This window comes from Monodelphis domestica, chromosome 1, assembly GCF_027887165.1.
Source record: "Monodelphis domestica isolate mMonDom1 chromosome 1, mMonDom1.pri, whole genome shotgun sequence".
Taxonomy (NCBI): domain Eukaryota; kingdom Metazoa; phylum Chordata; class Mammalia; order Didelphimorphia; family Didelphidae; genus Monodelphis; species Monodelphis domestica.
The window spans coordinates 399198789-399216022 of record NC_077227.1 but is presented as its reverse complement, the minus strand read 5'-3'; the positions used below and the strand labels follow the sequence as shown (position 1 = coordinate 399216022).

General features: G+C 39.1%; 1 protein-coding gene across 14 annotated transcripts in view; it reads right to left on the bottom strand.

Annotated features, from left to right (window-relative positions):
• PTPRT (protein tyrosine phosphatase receptor type T) overlaps positions 1-17234 on the bottom strand; it is a 1347533-nt gene that overhangs the window by 163706 nt on the left and 1166593 nt on the right. For all 14 annotated transcript variants that reach the window (XM_007474314.3, XM_007474316.3, XM_007474317.3 and 11 more), the window contains one exon: positions 3111-3246. In XM_007474314.3, coding sequence (XP_007474376.2) covers positions 3111-3246 — 136 coding nt within the window. The remainder of the gene's footprint in view (positions 1-3110; positions 3247-17234) is intronic.

The following is a 17234-nucleotide window of genomic DNA, read 5'->3' as shown; positions in this document are numbered from 1 at the left end:
TGCCAGCTCCAGAGCTAAGTACAGTGCCTGGCAAGTAGAAGGCATTTAATCAATGTTGACTGACTGACTGACTACCTGTACCCAGACAGACATTGCTTTGTGGTCTAGGGAATCAGCTCCTGACTGATTGACCGTCATTAGAAACTCAAGAGGTCCAGTCCTCATTAATGTCAGTGAGAAGCATCTCTCAGGACTGTGGATGAACAGGATTTTTTATTCTAATTAGGTGAGCTATATACACTGTTTTTCTTAGTTCAAAAGTGAAGATGGCAAGGTTATCATGATTAATTTCCATTTGTGGCTCTTATTTAGTTCTGGAGATTGTCAGGGGTTTGCCCAAGTGAAGTGGGTTGAGCATTTTTTTCCCCTTTAAAACCCTCACCTTCTACCTTAGAATCAATAATAAGTATTGGTTGCAAGGCAGAAAAGTGGTAAGGGTTAGGCAATGGGGGTTAAGTGACTTGCCCAGGGTCATAGAACTAAGAAGTATCTGAGGTCAAATTTGAACTCAGGTCTGCCTGTCTCTAGGCCTGGCTTTCCACTGAACCACCTACGTGCTCCTGGGTTGAGCTTTTTGTAGGGAACAGGCCAAGTTAATTTCCCAAGATGCCAGATCATATAGCAGGAGAAGGAGGAAGAGAAGCTTGCACTCTCCTTCTGGCCAATATCCACGATGCCTGACACACAAACACAGTTTTGAAGTATATTTCAGATCCCCCAATATTCTCCCCCCCAGATCAGAGGCTATTGTGCCTGCTACAGATTCCATAGAATGGAGCTGGGAAATGGTGGGGAGGGGGGCAGACCTGTTGGCAGTAATTCATACCAGAGAAGAGCAAGTCCCACTGGGAAGAGATTCATCCAGGAATTACAAGCAGCCCTGAGGAGGTACTCTGAAGAAGACTGAACTGACTTTAATTTAACTTCCTTTTGGTATATTGTGGATAGTAGCACTTGTGAGCCAACCAACTGGGATATCTTGTAGAGACCATTTTTCCAAGTTTCTGGAAGGCAAACTTGAACCAAGGAGCATGACAAACCTGAGCAATCTCACTGTGTGACCAAGGGTCAGTCATTTCATGTCTTTGGACCACAAATTCCTCATCTATAAAATGGGGATAAACAAATTTGCATAGGGCTGATGTGAAAATAGTGTTTGTGCACTTTAAGGAGCTATAGAAAGGTTGTTACTATAAAAGAGAAGAATGAAGGGAGAGGAGAGAAGCGGGACAAGGGGACAGAAAGAAGACCAAATGAGGAGAAATAAGAAAAGAAGAGGAGGAGAAGGAGAAGAGGATAGGGAGAAAAATAATAATAGCATTTATAGAGCTCCTACTATGTGCCAGGTACTTCACAAATATATCATTTGATCCTCACAACAACCATATTTATTATCAATTCATCTCCAAATTATCATCCCCACTTTACAACTGAGAAAACCGAGGAAGGTAGAAGCCAAGTGACATGGCCATGGTCACACAGTGAGTGTCTGAAGCCATATGAATTCTGGTATTCCTGACACCAGGCCCAACTGTCTATGGATAGATCAGTACCATCAATAAATGATTGATGTGATATTAATGTTCACTCTTAGAGTAAAAAAGCATTTTCCTACACTCCAGAAAAAAGTCACTTATTTCATTTTTCTTTGAGAATGAATTCATTCTCATATAACCCAAGGCCTTGAGAGGCCAAAAGACCAGGCTGGATCACTGTAGCAGGAGAGAAGTGGAGATGGGATCAGAGTCCTCCTCCCTGGCTCTCATCCAGGGCTCTTCCACTATTCCCACAAAGTCCTCCACCGAATGATGAGCTCTCACTCATCCTATGGCCTTTAACTAGGTTATTTAATTTCTCTGAACTACCGTTTCTGCTATGAACATATCTGGCATATGTAATTTTCTTGGTCAGTTTGGTGGCACAGTGGATGAAGTGCTGAACCTGGACTCAAGAAGATCTGAAATCAAATCTGGCTTTAGACACTTTCTTGTTGTGTGACCTATACAAGTCATTTAACCCCACTTGCCTCAGTTTCCTCACCTATAAAATGAACTGAAGAAAATGGCAAACCGCTCCACTATCTTTGCCTGAAAAAAGCCAAATGGGGTCACAGAGTCAGACACATCTGAAAAATGACTGAACCACATGCAGTTTTCTTGGTCTTTGTCCCCTTTTCCCTCTATAGGAATCAAGAACTCATTTTTATTTCATTTTATAGGATAAGAATAAAGATGTGATTTTATCATTATAGGAAGTTCCCATGTGTGAGAATTCATTCCACCAACACAAGTTGGCACTTTCTCTGTAATTTATGGTCTTAAACAGACCATATTATTAAATCACTGAGAAGTTAAGTGATTTGCCCAGGGTCACCCAGGTCCACCATATAGAGTTGGAATTTGAACCTAGATCTTCTCTTTATCCACTGGTCATGGTGCCTCTCATTTTGATTGATATTTGCTATTAATAGTTTATCCAGTAAAAATGAATAGTTGTGAGCCCAACCAAACGATCTGTGTGACCATTCTTGAGGCTTTGCTCATTTCAACCCTGGACTCTGTGATGCCCAGAACAACTTCCATCAACAACCAGTGATATGGAGCATCGGAAAGCACATTCTGGGTGACATCACAGTCACTTCCCTTCTATGGAATTTGACTTCTTTTTTGACAAAATGCGAGGTTTGGAGTAGGTGATGTTTCTTGAGCTTTAAATTCTATGATCCTCAGACTGTACGCTTATCTGTTCAATTCCCCTATAGCCCATGACGAGGCTTGGTATAAAAATGATCCAACTTAGGAGAGTCAGAGGGAGGTAGATATTGGCTTAAAGTAATGAAAACAAAACAAAACTACCAAAACAGTCAACTCTGCCTAATGAAATGAAATGTCCTTTAGGGTAGTAAGTGCTAATCCCTGAGAGTCTTCAAGCAGAGGCTAGACAAACCCTTGTGGATTAAGATGCGCTTCGGTCCTTGGACAGGGGTTTGGAACAGATGGGTCTCATGGCCTCTGACTGCTCTGAGTTCTCAGATTCATGAACTAAATGGTTGTCTGAGCTGAGCCAAGTAGTAAGGGGGCTGCCTGATCCCTCATTATCAGGAAACTTACCTCCTCTTGATGGTGAGCATGGCACCCAGGAGGATAATCACAAACATCAGGAGCCCGGCGATCACTCCGGCCATTTTCACTGTATTGTCCACCTGTTTCTCAGGTTCCACAGCATTGGAGTTCTGTGTGGATGCTCCTTCAAAGGAGGGGAGGGGGAAAGACAGACAGTTTGTAAAGAAGGCTTGTGCATGACAGCATCCACATCTTGAAACATACCACAGGGAACAGGATGGACAACACAGTCCATCTGCTTCAGGGTCCACACTAAGCTCTCCAAGAACAGCCTAGCCCAGAAGCAGTGGGTCTCTTGTGACCCAGAGTGCTCCCACGTATGACCCAAACCAAATTAAAATTTAATTGGGGACTTTTAAACAAAATAGATAAAAATACAGCAAAGCATAAATAATACACTTTGACTTAAGTCAATATGTGGTCAGCATATGAACAAAGATCTGATGTACAGTTTAGTGGTCCCTGTTTCTATCTAAATAGAACATCAATAATCTAGAGGATATTCATTTCACTACAGGATAATAGCTGCTGCATTATGGGGAGCAACTCCTGAGGACAAACTTGGTTTGTAATTTAAATGAAGAAACAATATCTTTTTTATCTCTAAATATACATGACTTCTCCACTATGGACAAGTTGTATGACTGTGGCTAAATTGCATTTACCTGACCATCGGTTTCCACATCTGTAAAATGGGGTTGATGCTAATTCTTAACCTGATTGTTCCATGATGTTATAGGAACTGAATGAGAAAATCTTTTTAAAATCTTGCAAAAAGTATGTTGTCACAGTAGTTATCATTGCTATTATGATGATCATTTTATTGAATTTTTGGCTCAGACCTGTGATTTCATTAAAGCAATAAACTCCTCAAGAGGAAACTTCCTCTAAAGTGTAGGGATGATTAATCCACAATTTGTAGTTTTAGAGAATTTTCTGGTAATGCTGAGATGTTAGTAATTCCAGGGTTCCATAGCTAGTATGTGTCAGAGATGAGTATTGAACTCCTTTTTCTGAATCTGAAGTCAGCAGTCTATTAATTATGCCATATTGCTTCTTAGGGTTTTTAGACACAAAGAGGCAGCATAACATGTAGAATAGAGTGCTGTGTTTAGATTTAATGAGACCTGGATTCAAATTCTGCCTCTGATATTTACTAGCTGTATGATCCTGGACAAGTCACTTGATAATATGTGTGTTTCAGACAATTCCCTCTGCTCTAGTTAGGTTCAAGCTACATTAGTGGAATGAGTTCCCATAGAGATAATACCTTTGCTGATGAAATCATAATTCTGCACATACACATGAATGGTATACATGTTTTTTGTCATAGAAACATAATTTGCATCTTAGTAATTAGGTATATTTCCAAGTAAAGAACCTTTATTTCCTCCTATGTAAATTGGGCATGGAGTGGGATTAGATGACCTCTGTGTTCCTTTCAGCCTTATCCTTGCATGATTCTGTGATTTCAACTAAATATAAATACAAAACAGGCAGACTTTGGTTAACAGATTGATCAACACATTGGGGTGTGATAATATAATAGATTTTCATTCTTTGTATTCCTCTGGCTCAGTGACCTTTAAGAAAATCCCTGGGAAGCTCCTCCTTTTCCCCAATGAATAGGGACACAAGGATTGACCAAAGCAAGCAATATGACTTGACTTGAGGCACATAGGTGTTGCAGAGGATAGAGAACTGGATCTAGAATCAGAAAGCTCTGACTTCAAATCCAGCCTCATATATGCATTCACTAGATGAATGATCCTGGGCAAGTTGCTTGACCCTATTCTGCCTGAGTTTACTCAATTGTCAAATGGGGAGAACAATGCCTTCCTCCCATATTCAAATGAGATATTTGAGAGGTGCTTAGCACCCTGCTTGATACAGAGAAGGTCCTTAATAAATTCTTAGTTCATTCCTTTCCCTCTTCCCTGGTGGGCAGAGTAAGAGGTGCTAAAATTTCTTGGATTCAACCTGGGGAACAAAGACAGGAAGGCAGCTTCACTCTGGGCTTCAATGGAATTCTTTACAAAGACCTTTAGAAATTCCTTTCCTTCTTCTAGCTCACCTTTGCACTTACTTAAACTGCAATGGGAACTTAAAATAGAATTCTGGGCTCATCCCTGGGCAAAGGGTTTCAGATGGTTGCTTCCTGTCAGCTCCATTATTCACTAGCTAGGTGACCTTGGGGAAGTTGTCACCCAGTATAGGTTTAGTTTCCTTCATTGGCAAAATGGCTCAGGTTGAGTCAACAGCTTAGGAGCTTCAGAAAACTGTAATATCTTTAGGATATTTTTGACTCTTGACCTTCATTTCTAGGAAGGCTGTTTTCTTGGGTTCCAAATGGAGTTCTGTTACAAGTATGTGGATAAATAAGGCGGTGAAGGTGGGATCAATGGTACAACTTGTAATTTCAGGCCACTATAAAAAGGAGGGTGTCGCCCCTTTAGAAATGCACTCCCCTATCTATTGGAGAATCTCTTTTCTGAGTTGCTGTACTAGCTTCTGGGAGTTATAGGTGAATTTGGGGCTTTTAAACACTTTGTCAAACAAAGCAGCAAACAAATAGATTCCTCATTCTGACTTTCTACATTGATGCTGGAAGCAGAAATTTGTGGTAGATTTACTTTGATTTGTTCTCTAGTTCTGTTTTCTATACTCACAAACTATATTACTCTTATAGCTTTGACATGAAGTTAGAGGATAAATGGAAAATATGCACTAAACCCATTCTTCACTGATGGGATATCTAGTGATTTTATCCCAAGGGAGTATATGGTCTGTCTTGCTCTCTTCCCTGGTGGTCAAGGAACTGTGCTAAGTGCCTTACAAATATCTCAAAACTAACCAAGTTAAGGGCTGGCTTGTTTATTTTTGCTCTTACTATGGAAAGGCTATGTGATCACTAGGTAGTACAGTAAATAGAGTACTGGACCTAGAGTCAGGAAGATCTGAGTTCAAATTCGACCTCAGATACTTCCTAGTTGTGTGACCCTGGGCAAGTCACTTAATCTCTGTTTGCCTCAAATGGAAATAATAATAGCATCCACCTCCCAGGTTTGTTGTTAAGAATCAAATGAGGAAGAAGTTGAAAGGTCTTAGGACAGTGCCTCACAAAAAGTAAGTGCTCTATAAATTTTAGTTATTTTTATTATGTCATTGGTATGAGCATTAGATTTATAGCCAAGAAATCTGGATTCAAGGCTTATTCTGGCATTTACTAGCCATGAGGCAGGCATTGGACATGTTACTTAATTCCTCTGGTACCTGAGGTATCTTTTCTATAGTGGGGGTATGGAGTAGAGAACTAGGTAGTTGGATTTGTGGCCTCTAAAGTCCTGTTTAGGTGACATAGGGGGAGATTGCCTGGTCTAGAGGCAGGAAGACTTTTCTTCCTGAGTTCAAATATTGCCTCAGGCACTTTCTAGTAACTTTGTCTGTCTCAGTTTCCTTATCTATAAAGTGATATGGAGAAGGAAATGGCAAACCACTCAATATCTTTGCAAAGAAAACTCCAAATGGGGTCATGAAGAGTCAAACATGATAGAAATGACCAAACAACAATAACCAAATTCCCTTCTAACTCTAATGTTGTATGATGCATTGCCTTTACTCCAATCATTGTCTCTAACTCTGTCCTTCAGAGATTATGCCCCTGAATACTGTGAATCTTAAAACTACTCAGACTCTACTTTTGAAGATTTTATTAAGTTATTCCCCATTTTTAACAATGGAGGTACTTGATCAGGAATGTATTGAGAACTTTTAAAATTACTCCACCCTACTCAGACAGTGCCTTAGGGGAAGATAAAGTTGCAAACTCCTGATTGAACAATGAAAAGTCCCTAACTCATACTTATAGTAAAGCTAGAACCTTAAGCTAGGTCTATTTTTAGATCTAATACAAAAAGATGCTAAGTACCTATAAAGGTTAAATTAATCACTAAAAGGTCAAGCAACTTACAAAAGGCAAGCTTAACAAAAGAGGAGTGAAGTACTCAGAGGATTTAATCTAACCAGAGAAGGTGAGAACAAAAGAAGATGAGAACTAAGAATGGGCAGCCCTGGGGTTTACTGTGATTAGTAGACCTGAAAATTTAGGGGAGGTGACATAAGAGAAAATTTCTTTAAAAGGAGAAGTCAGTTTAGGTAATGGGGAGTTTTGGATTAGAAGTTAGTTGGAGTTAGAGTTGGTTGGTGAGGACTGGAGCTTGCTTGGAGACGATCTTGTGGTAAGTGATAAAGGCTGACTCTTTCTCCCTTAAGCTCAGGCCTAGGCCATTTTCTACTGCTTGACTATTCTCTCTCTCTCTCTCTCTCTTTCTCTCTCTCTCTCTCTCTCTCTCTCTCTCTCTCTCTCTCTCTCTCTTTCTCTCTCTCTCTCTCTCTCTCTCTCTCTCTCTCTCTTTCTCTTTCTCTCTCTCTCTCTCTCTCTCTCTCTCTCTCTCTCTCTCTCTCTCTCTCTCTCTCTCTCTCTCTCTCTCCCCCTTCCCTTAATTCCTTCATTTATTAATTAAAATCTCCATAAAACCCAGCTGACTTGGGTATTTTCATATTTGGGAATTTTCCCATGGCGATCACTTATTTCTAGATTTTAAGTCAAGACACTAAAAATTAACTTTACAATATCCTGGACTGTATTTGGTGGGCTTGCTAGAACCAGACTGCCATCAAGGCTTGAAGGTTTCCTCTGAATGATCCATCCTATCCTTTTTCATTTTCCCTTTCTGTGTTCTCTTCTGTTACAATATAAACTTCATAAGGTAGAGCTTGTCTTGCTTGCTTATATTTGTGTCCAGAGTTCTTAGCACACAACCTGGCATAAAGTAATCACTTAATAATTTATCTATATGTCTGTCTAATGAGTTCAGTAATCCCAGGAGCTTTGAACACCTACCATTATCCAAAGTACTCAGTTTTTCCCACCACAAACATGTGAATGGAAAGGCAAGGCCAACTTCCAGAATAGCATCTTTAACTTCTCTATTGTAGAAATGGTCTTCATCAACCTCACAGCTGTATGACTTAATAGAACTAATAAAAAAAACTGGCAGCAAGGGAATAATGATTCATTCTCAGAGTGCTATTATTGACTAAGGGCCCAAAGTTTCAGCTTTTAAGTTCAGAAGATTTCCCCCATAAATATGAGGAACAAAAATAGGAGTCAGAGATAAAGAACCTTTAATTGCAATTGATAAAATCAAGTAAATCTCTCAGGATGCATACTTTACTGGCTGGTGATAATTATTGAAAGTAAAGAAAAGGAACCACCTGTCAAAGATACAATGCCTTTAAGTAAAGCTCCTCAAGGCTTGTTGTCAAGGTTCCCTTACTCAAGAACAAGTTATCTCTGTGGCTTATTTGAAGCAAGTCTTGCTTTCAAGTTGGACAGTTCCCTCCAATCTACTTAACTACCTCCTTTGTCAAGATTCCTCCTTTTCATTTTTACTCTTCTGTTGCACCCAATACAGGAAACTAATGAAATCTAAGCATGTAACCCAAGATTTCCTGTAGGTAAGCCTGGCTCTCTATCCACTGAGCTATACAACTGGATCTCAGATCTTTTTTTTTTTTTTAATCTTTTTGGAAGTGAATTCTCAGACTACTAGGCATATATTCAAATAGAATTATAAAATTGTAGCACTCCAAATCCAAATGATATGGCACGATTTGCCTTTATAGTCTTTACCTTTGCTTCATCGTAGCATTGAAGGTGATTAAGAGTTGGCTAACAAGTTATGGAAGCACATAAGAATTGTAAACCTAGGTTATATACAGAATCCATCTGCCCCAGGATTTGGTCTAGGAGATAGACATAAGCATTCACCAAGTCCTGGGCTATCAGAACATGGTGGTTACCTTTTAAACTTGAGGGAAGTAAATTTAAGATAAAAATAACAGTATTTCATATAACAAGTAAACTGAACCAATGAAACCTAAGCCTTTATCATCATTTGTTGTTCAGCTGTTTTTCAGTCATGTCTACATTTTTGTGACTCCATTTAGAATTTTCTTGGCAAAAATACTGGAGTGGTTTGTCATTTCCTTCTTTAGCTCATTTTATAGTTGAGGAAACTAAGCAAATAGGATTAAATTACATGTCTATGGTCACTCAGCTAGTGTCTGAGGCTGGATTTGAACTGAGAAAAATGAGTCTTCCTGACTCCAGGTCTGCTACTCTATTTGTTATGCCTCCTAGCCACCCTCTTTGGCAGACTTAGTTGCTCTTCACTATCATCTTCACTCAAAATCAGGTTCCAAATAATATAATAACTGCTTAGAATGATGCTATGCTTTTTGCTTGAACTAGTTGACTGCCCAACCAGATATGGCTCATAATGGAGCAATGTGGAAGAATTCTCAATCATCATTAAATAGCTACCAGGTGCTAGGCCCTAGGGAAACAAAGACAAAATGAAACAATCCCTATCTTCATCCTTATAAGTAGTAAGTAGAACAAGTAATAACAGTTTAAATCATCATCCTGAAGAAATAGTTTTTAACCAACACTTCAGACCTACTCAACACTAGATATCTAGAAAATCCTGACACCAGTAAGGGTTTATCAAGGTTCCCTCACTCTAGGAGGGACTATATTTAGAATGATCAAGTTCAGCATATAAGACTGCTATTTCTCTACTTGATCTTGAACTCCTAGTGCTTTGGGACTACTCTAATGTAGGATACTCAGAATTAATTACCCCACAGACTCTACCACAAAAAATATCCAGTAGTGCTGAGGAGCCAGCAGTGTGGAATAGAAGGAAAGTGCTGCATTTTTAGTCTGGGAACTTGGTTTCAATCTTAGTTTTAGAATTAGTTTAGGGTAGCTAAGTGGCACAGTGAATAGGAATCATGAAGGCTCATTATCATACATTCAGATTTGGCCTCCAAAATTTACTAAATGTGTGGCCCTGGGCAAGTCACTTAATCCTGTTTGCCCCAGTTTCCTCATCTGTAAATGAGCTAGACAAGGAATGGAAACCTATGGTGATATCTTTGCCAAGAAAACTACAGAGTCCCAAAGAGCTGGACACAACTGAAACAACTATATAAAAGCAACATTCTCAGTGATATTGAACAAGTTACCTAACCTCTCCCTACCTCAGTTTTCTGGTCTATAAAATTAGGGGATTGACTTTGAAAGTCTCTGATTAATGTAATGACAAAACAGAATTCCAGATGACAGATGACAAAGCCTGCTAACTACTTTCTAGTAAAGCTGTGAAGGATTCAAGATATAGAATGAGATCTATTTTTGGACACAACCAATGTGGGAGTTTGCATTTGATTATGTCTATTTGTTACAAGGACTTTTTCTTCTTTTTCTGATGGGGGAGGGTGGGGAGATCAAAGAGGGGTAAGAAAGAGTAGTAAAAAGAAAGAATAAGAAAGAAAAAAGTCTCTTTTTTTGAGGTGCAGAAGCAAGAAAAGAAGAGAGATCTGAAAGAAGGCCAGATAAGCAGGTCAGCTTTGCATACTGTAAAAGGAAGTCATTATGTTATATTATATATCTTCTGTCTTAGAATTAATACTGTGTATTGGTCCCAAGACAGAAGAACGGTAAGAGCTAGGCAATGGGCATTACTGATTTTTTCCTGGGATCACACAGCTAGGAAATGTCTGAGGCCAGATATGAATGCAGGACCTCCCATTTCCAGGTCTGACTCTCAATCCATTGAATCACCTAGCTGCCCCATTTATGTGTATGTATGTATATTAAACAACCCATATATAATACAAAAGTGCTATTTCTGTTTTACTATGCATATGCAAATGTTCATTCTAGTTGACATTGTTAAGTTCAGAGTAAAGCTTTATGTTATATTTAGTAAAGGAATGAAAGAGGGAGAGAGAGAAAGAGAAAAGGAAAGAGAGGGAGGGAGGGAAGGAGAAATAGAGGGAAGGGAAGAAAAAGGGAGGGAGACAAGAAAAAGGAAAGAAAGGAGGGAAGAATGGAAAGAGGGAGGAAGGGAGGAGAGAAATTCAACTAGATAACCTCTAAGATTCCTTCTAGCTTTAAACTATGATCTTTTGAACCATGTCTCTTTCCTGTCTTGGAACGTAGGTAACCAAAAAATCTTTAAAATGAGAATAACATTTATGTATTATTTGAAAGTACTTTGATCACTCAAGTGGAAGTTTCCACCCCCAGTCCTGACTTGTGGTTCAAGCATCTGTGTTTACCAATCTATCTGTCTATATTGAGCAAATGTAATGAGATATCATGCCTCTGTAAATTGATTGATCTTAAATGAGCCAGATAAGATATCTATTTAGCAGAACCTTATGTATTAGAATTTTGCTGAAATGAAAATCATAGTCCATTCTCTGAAAAAAAATGACATATTGCATAAATCTGACTCTTTGGTTAAAAGAGCTTTTTAAATACTTTGGAGACCTCTGATGACATCAGCTACCCTTCATATACCCCAAAGTGAAATTCTTGACTATCACCAATAAGGAAAGTTTTTTCAGTTTATTATCTGCTAGTAGAGCTGAATTTGTGCCCAGCTGTCCATATATTCTCAGTGAGAGCCTATCATGCCATGATTTCCTGGAGTGAGAGTTCAGTCAGGTAACAGGGTTTGGGTTGGCATCAGGGTCCAGTACATGATAAAGGTCAGTGAGAGTTTGGTGCTACTCAGTCTGGGGCTAGGACTCACAACAACTGGCTATTTATTTAGCACTTTATAAAGTTTGCAAAGCTCTTTACCTACATTATCTCATTTAACGACCCTGGGAGATTGAGGCTATTATTCCCATTTAACAGTGTCACCCAGGTAGAAAATATTTGCAGAAGAAGATTCAAGCCCAAATCTAGGGCTCTTTGCCATGTTGCCACTCTGAATGAAGGATCCATTTGCGGTCTAAGTTTCAAAGTCAGTATGTGGTCAGGGTTTAGGAGTTAGCCGGGGGTAACTATAGTCAGGGCTTACTATAGTCAGGATCAGGGTTCATTTGGTCTCCAGTTGGAGTCAGGAATCAGTTTTAGGCCAGGAACAGGGGTCAGCATTGGTGGCACTATTCAGTCAGCATCATAATTTGGGGGGTTTGTGTTCAGGGTTGAAGATTCACTGTATGGCTAAAGTAAGGATTCAGTCTGAAGGCAGAATTAATCTTTGGTCAGGGTGAAGAGAGTCAGGTTAGAAGGGGTTAAGGAACAGATAGAAGCTAAGTGACCTTCCTCCTGTGCTGGATCAAGCCTCTGACCTTGTCCTCAATAACATACAATTATTAGATGATCACAGAGAGCCCTTTGTCTATGCTCTGCCTAACATAGGTGATGCTCTGATTATAATAGTAATGTTCATAACAATTAAAGTAATTGCCCACAATTCTTAGAAATGATTATGCCAAAACATTTCTAATTATGCTGACTCATTAAATTATTATGGGACTAGAGGGCAGTGACCCCATCATTGCTAAAAAATGAATGAGAGGTTCTTTCCAGTGGTCCTTCCTCCTCCCTCCCTTCCTTCAATCCTTTACATCCTTGACCCAGACTGGTTCTGCCTGGGGGCTTGAAAATCTAGAGAGCACTGAGTAGATGCACAGCTACAACCTAAAATTTCAGTAGAGAAATCTAAACTTTTTTTTTTTGCAAGACTGTGTCTTATTTTCACATCTTCATAGTTTCTTGTAGATAGTGAGAATAAAATTTCTTTGTAAAAGAAGAGGAAAAGCTTCCCAGACAGGTTCTGTGGGCCAAGGATGGAGGGGGCAGAAATATTAGTGTTGTATCAGGGGAGGTATCTTTTTCTGCCAAAACCATCATATTCCTTTCATTTCATCCCCTCCTGTCTCCTCAAAGAGCTTTCCTCATGCCTCATTCCTCCTGACGTATATTCAGTCCGTCTCCATTTAATGCCTCCTTCCTGATCCTCTAGAATTGTGTTTGCATCTACCAATTCTCAAATAAACCTTTGATGTACTCTTTCAGTCCCTGAAGCTATCATTATATATCTCTCTTCCCTTTCTTTTCTAAGTTCCTTGAATTTTTTGTACTACCTGCTTCCATGTCCTTGCCACTTCTCAATACCTTGTAATCTAGCTTTTAACCCTATTGCTGTTCACTTGTTTCGCTGTGTCCAACTCTTCATGATCCTATGCATCATAACAGGCCAATGCTGTCCATGGGATTCTCTTGGCAAAGATCCTGTAGTGGTTTGCCATTTCTCTTTCAATGGAATAAGTCAAACAGAGATTAAATGACTTGTCCAAGGTAACATAGCTAGTCCCTAAGGCTGGATTTGAACTCAGGTCTTTTGGACTTCAGGCCTCCAACTGAGCCAATTACCTGGCTCTTCCAATCCAATTACTCAACTGAAAATGCTCTCCCTCTAGGTTTTCCAAATACCTCCTACTTATTCAATCCAATGACCTTTTCTCATTCCTCATCCTTCTTGATATATCTCTCTGCAACTTCTGGGACCATTGAAAAGCTCCTCTTCTTGGAGCTTTCTCTTCCTTTAGTTTCTTTGAACAACTCTCTCCTGGTTCTGGGACAGGTCATCGCTCATCTTCTGGTCTATTAGCAATAGTGTTCTCTAGCACTTTATCCTGGGCTGCCTTGTCTTCTGTCTATCCTCTCTTGGAGATCTCATCAGCTTCCATGGGTTCTGTTATCATCTCTATGCAGATGATTCCCAATTCTATTTCTAATCTCTCCCATGAACTTCCATTATGCATCATCAATGACTTTATATGAATGTATACATAGATGCATATCTATTAATCTAGATATATATCTGTATATACATATGCATATATGCACAGAGCTTAAGATATATAAAGGTAAATATATATGTGTGTATATATGCATACATATATCCCTTTAGATAGGTATAAATATATAAGCATATATGAGTGTATGTATATTTTCTCTTAGATGTCCCAAAAACAGCTCAAATCTAATATATCCAAAACAGAACCTATTAATTCCCTATAAGAACTCTACTTTTCCTGAAAATTCTCCCTTGCTTTTTTGAGGGTATCATCTTTCTGAAAACCCAAATTTCTAACTTTAGTCATTTTTGACATATATCTCTCCCTTCATATTTAAACAGGTGCTAAACTTTGTCAAATTTTCCTCTACTGCATCCTTATACTCTTCCCCTTCTATCAACTTACACAATTATTACCACAATTCAGATCCTTATCATCTCTTTCTTAGATTACTGCAATAGCCTTCTAATTGGTCTGTCCTCTCTAATCCATCCTCTGCCCAGCTGCCAAAATGTCTTCCTTAAGGGATAGCTCTAACCCTGCTATTCATCTACTTAAACCCTTCAGTGTTTCACCACACAAAATCCTTAACTTGACATTTAAAGCCTCTTCTAATCTAGCTTCCTCTTACCCGTATAATCTTACTTCACACTACAACCCTTCACAAACTTAATGTTCCAGTCAAATTCCTAACTACTGCCTGAACTCAGTATCCAATCTCTTGCTTCCAAGAATTTGCCCAAGTCATTCCCCAAGTATTCCTTTTTCATCTCTTCTAAAAATCTTTTTTTTTTTGCTTAAAAGCCCAGCTTGGTGCCCATTTCTGAAAAATTTCCCCTGAACACATATCCCATCTCTGCTGTGTCTTGTATTTAATTATTAATCCTTTCTCCTGTTTCCATTTTCCATTCTTTGAGGGCAAGGACTACTTTATTTGTGTCTCTGGATGCCCAGTGCCTAGAACAAAGACTTGTTAAAAAAAAAAAAAAACAAACACAATACATATTGGTTGAAATCAAGTACAAAGATATCTACAGCATAGAGGGCAGTTGCTTCCAGACTTCTAGGAAGAATAAAAAAAATGGAGCATTTAAAAGGCAGTGCAGTATATTGGAAAGAAAGCTAGATTTAAATTCAGAAGAGAGCTAGATATGAATCTGAAACAGACTTGTTAGCTGTGGGATCACAGAATAGTCATTTGATCTTTGTGGGCCTCAGTTACCTCATCTGTTAAATGGGTAGAATAATACTTATTGCATCTACCACAAAGGGATGTTGTAAGGCTCAAATGAGAATGATATATGTAAAGCATTCTTTTAACTTTAAAGCTCTCTATATGTCAGCTACCATTATTACTATTATCATTACGACAGAGAATGTAGTCAAAGAGGAGCCATTGCAGAAATGTCATTTTAAGTCCCAAACTAGAACTGCATCAGCTTGAGCTCTATTCATTGGTAAAGTTAATGATGGGCAGACTAGACTTCTGCCCTGAAGCAAGGACGAGGCTGAATGAAGGATGAGAAGAGTAAGATTATATGAGAACATTATCATCCATTCATATCTGAGCTTCAATAAGTCTACCAGATAAATTTTTGTCATATGGCTAGTCCTGAAAACATGTTATCATGCTCTCTACTTTCTCCAGTGGGTGTCTTTCTGAAAGTAAAACAGGTTGCCTGAAGTGGAAGACTGTTCAAATGTATAATGAACTGCTTCAGAAAGTTTATTTCTCAACAATGGAAGGTTTTAAGCAAAGGCTGGATGTACTTGTGTCAGGGACACTTTCAAAAGGATCCTTTTTCAAGCATCAGTTGGTCCAAGTGCTCTCTGATGTCCTGTTTAAATTTTAAATTCTAGGACTTTTGGATGAGTGACTAATTTTGCTACTATAATACCACCATTAGTATTATTGGCATTATTGATGTTGAGGAAGAGGGCAATAAAAAGGGAGGAAGAGGAGGAGAAGAATGAAAAAGAGAAGAAAGAGGAAGAGGAAAGTAATAATCATCACTATCACCACAGCTATAATTGGATAAAATTTCCAGTGAGTCAGATTTTGGCTTAATATAAAGATGAACTTCCCAACTTCAGAGTCATCCAAATAATATAATGGACCACCTCAGGAGGCTCTCTATCACTTCAGACAGAGGCTAGAGGGGGTAATTATAAAGGATTCTTTGCAATTTACAGATAGGTTAGACTACACATTAGGTTCATTCAAATTTAAAAGATTCTATGAAATTCTTGGTTGCTTGAAGCAGCATGGAGAATGGAGGGAGAGGTGAGTGGGAAGAAAAGAGAGAGGATACTAAATGAAAGGATCTGGGCATTCATTTCTAAAACAAGGAATGTGGTCAGGAGGAAGGACTCTAAAGAAATCAGGGGGTAAATGGGAGAAGTTTAAAAGGATACTAAGAGGGTTAACAGGATACTAGAGGTACAAAGAAATTGCATACTGGAAATGAAAGGAAACAGGGAATTCCAAAGCCCTCTTAGGTAGCAGAGAGATACTAATAGGGAGGATAAAGCAACACTGAAGACAACCCTATCAAGTTCACTATTCCAGTCCCCCCCTCCTTCAGACTCCCTACTCCCCACTTCAGAGTTTGTCATTGTCTCCTTGAGAGCTAAAATGGGTGGATCAGCCAGAGGGGGACCACTGTCCCCTTTTTGAAATCATTCATGAGAATAGGACAGTTCATCCATTCTAGATGTCATTTCTTATCCCTCTGTCACCAGAAGGTATTTCTAAATCCTATCCAATTTACTCTCAATAAATACAGCCTTGGAGAGACAATTGTATTACCTCTGAAAGAAGGGCTAGGAAGGGGCAGGCAGAGTAAATAGTTGCCTAGATCTGGTAGCTTCCAGCCAAATTACACTTACGAAGCAAGCATACTGTAGGTTCAGAAAGCAGAAAGAGGAATCTATAAAAGGGATTAGTGGGAGCCCAAGCAAAGTCAGTGGGAGAACCAGGGTAAACACACAGCAAGGAGCTAAGATTAGTGCTACTAAACTGAGCAAGAATAATGAAAACTACAATAAGAGAGCCATTGATTGCTGAGATTCTGGCCAAATCCACCATGAAAACATTTTCTTTATTCTTACCCTTTTCCCCTCATTTCTTTTTGGAAAAAGAAACATTGAATTTCACTAAGAGCAGATCTATATCCTCAGGACTAGGGAAGCTATTAGGACACTTGGAGAGAGAGAACAGGTTTCAATATTGGCAGAAGAGCAGAGAGTGGCTAGCAAGCATCACTGGAGTTCCCATAGTAACTATTTGAGGGCATGGAAAAGGGGAAATGAATTTAAAGCAAATACCAGTTGCTTACTGTTAATTTGAGCAATGGGCACAAATAGGTGGTGCTGGGG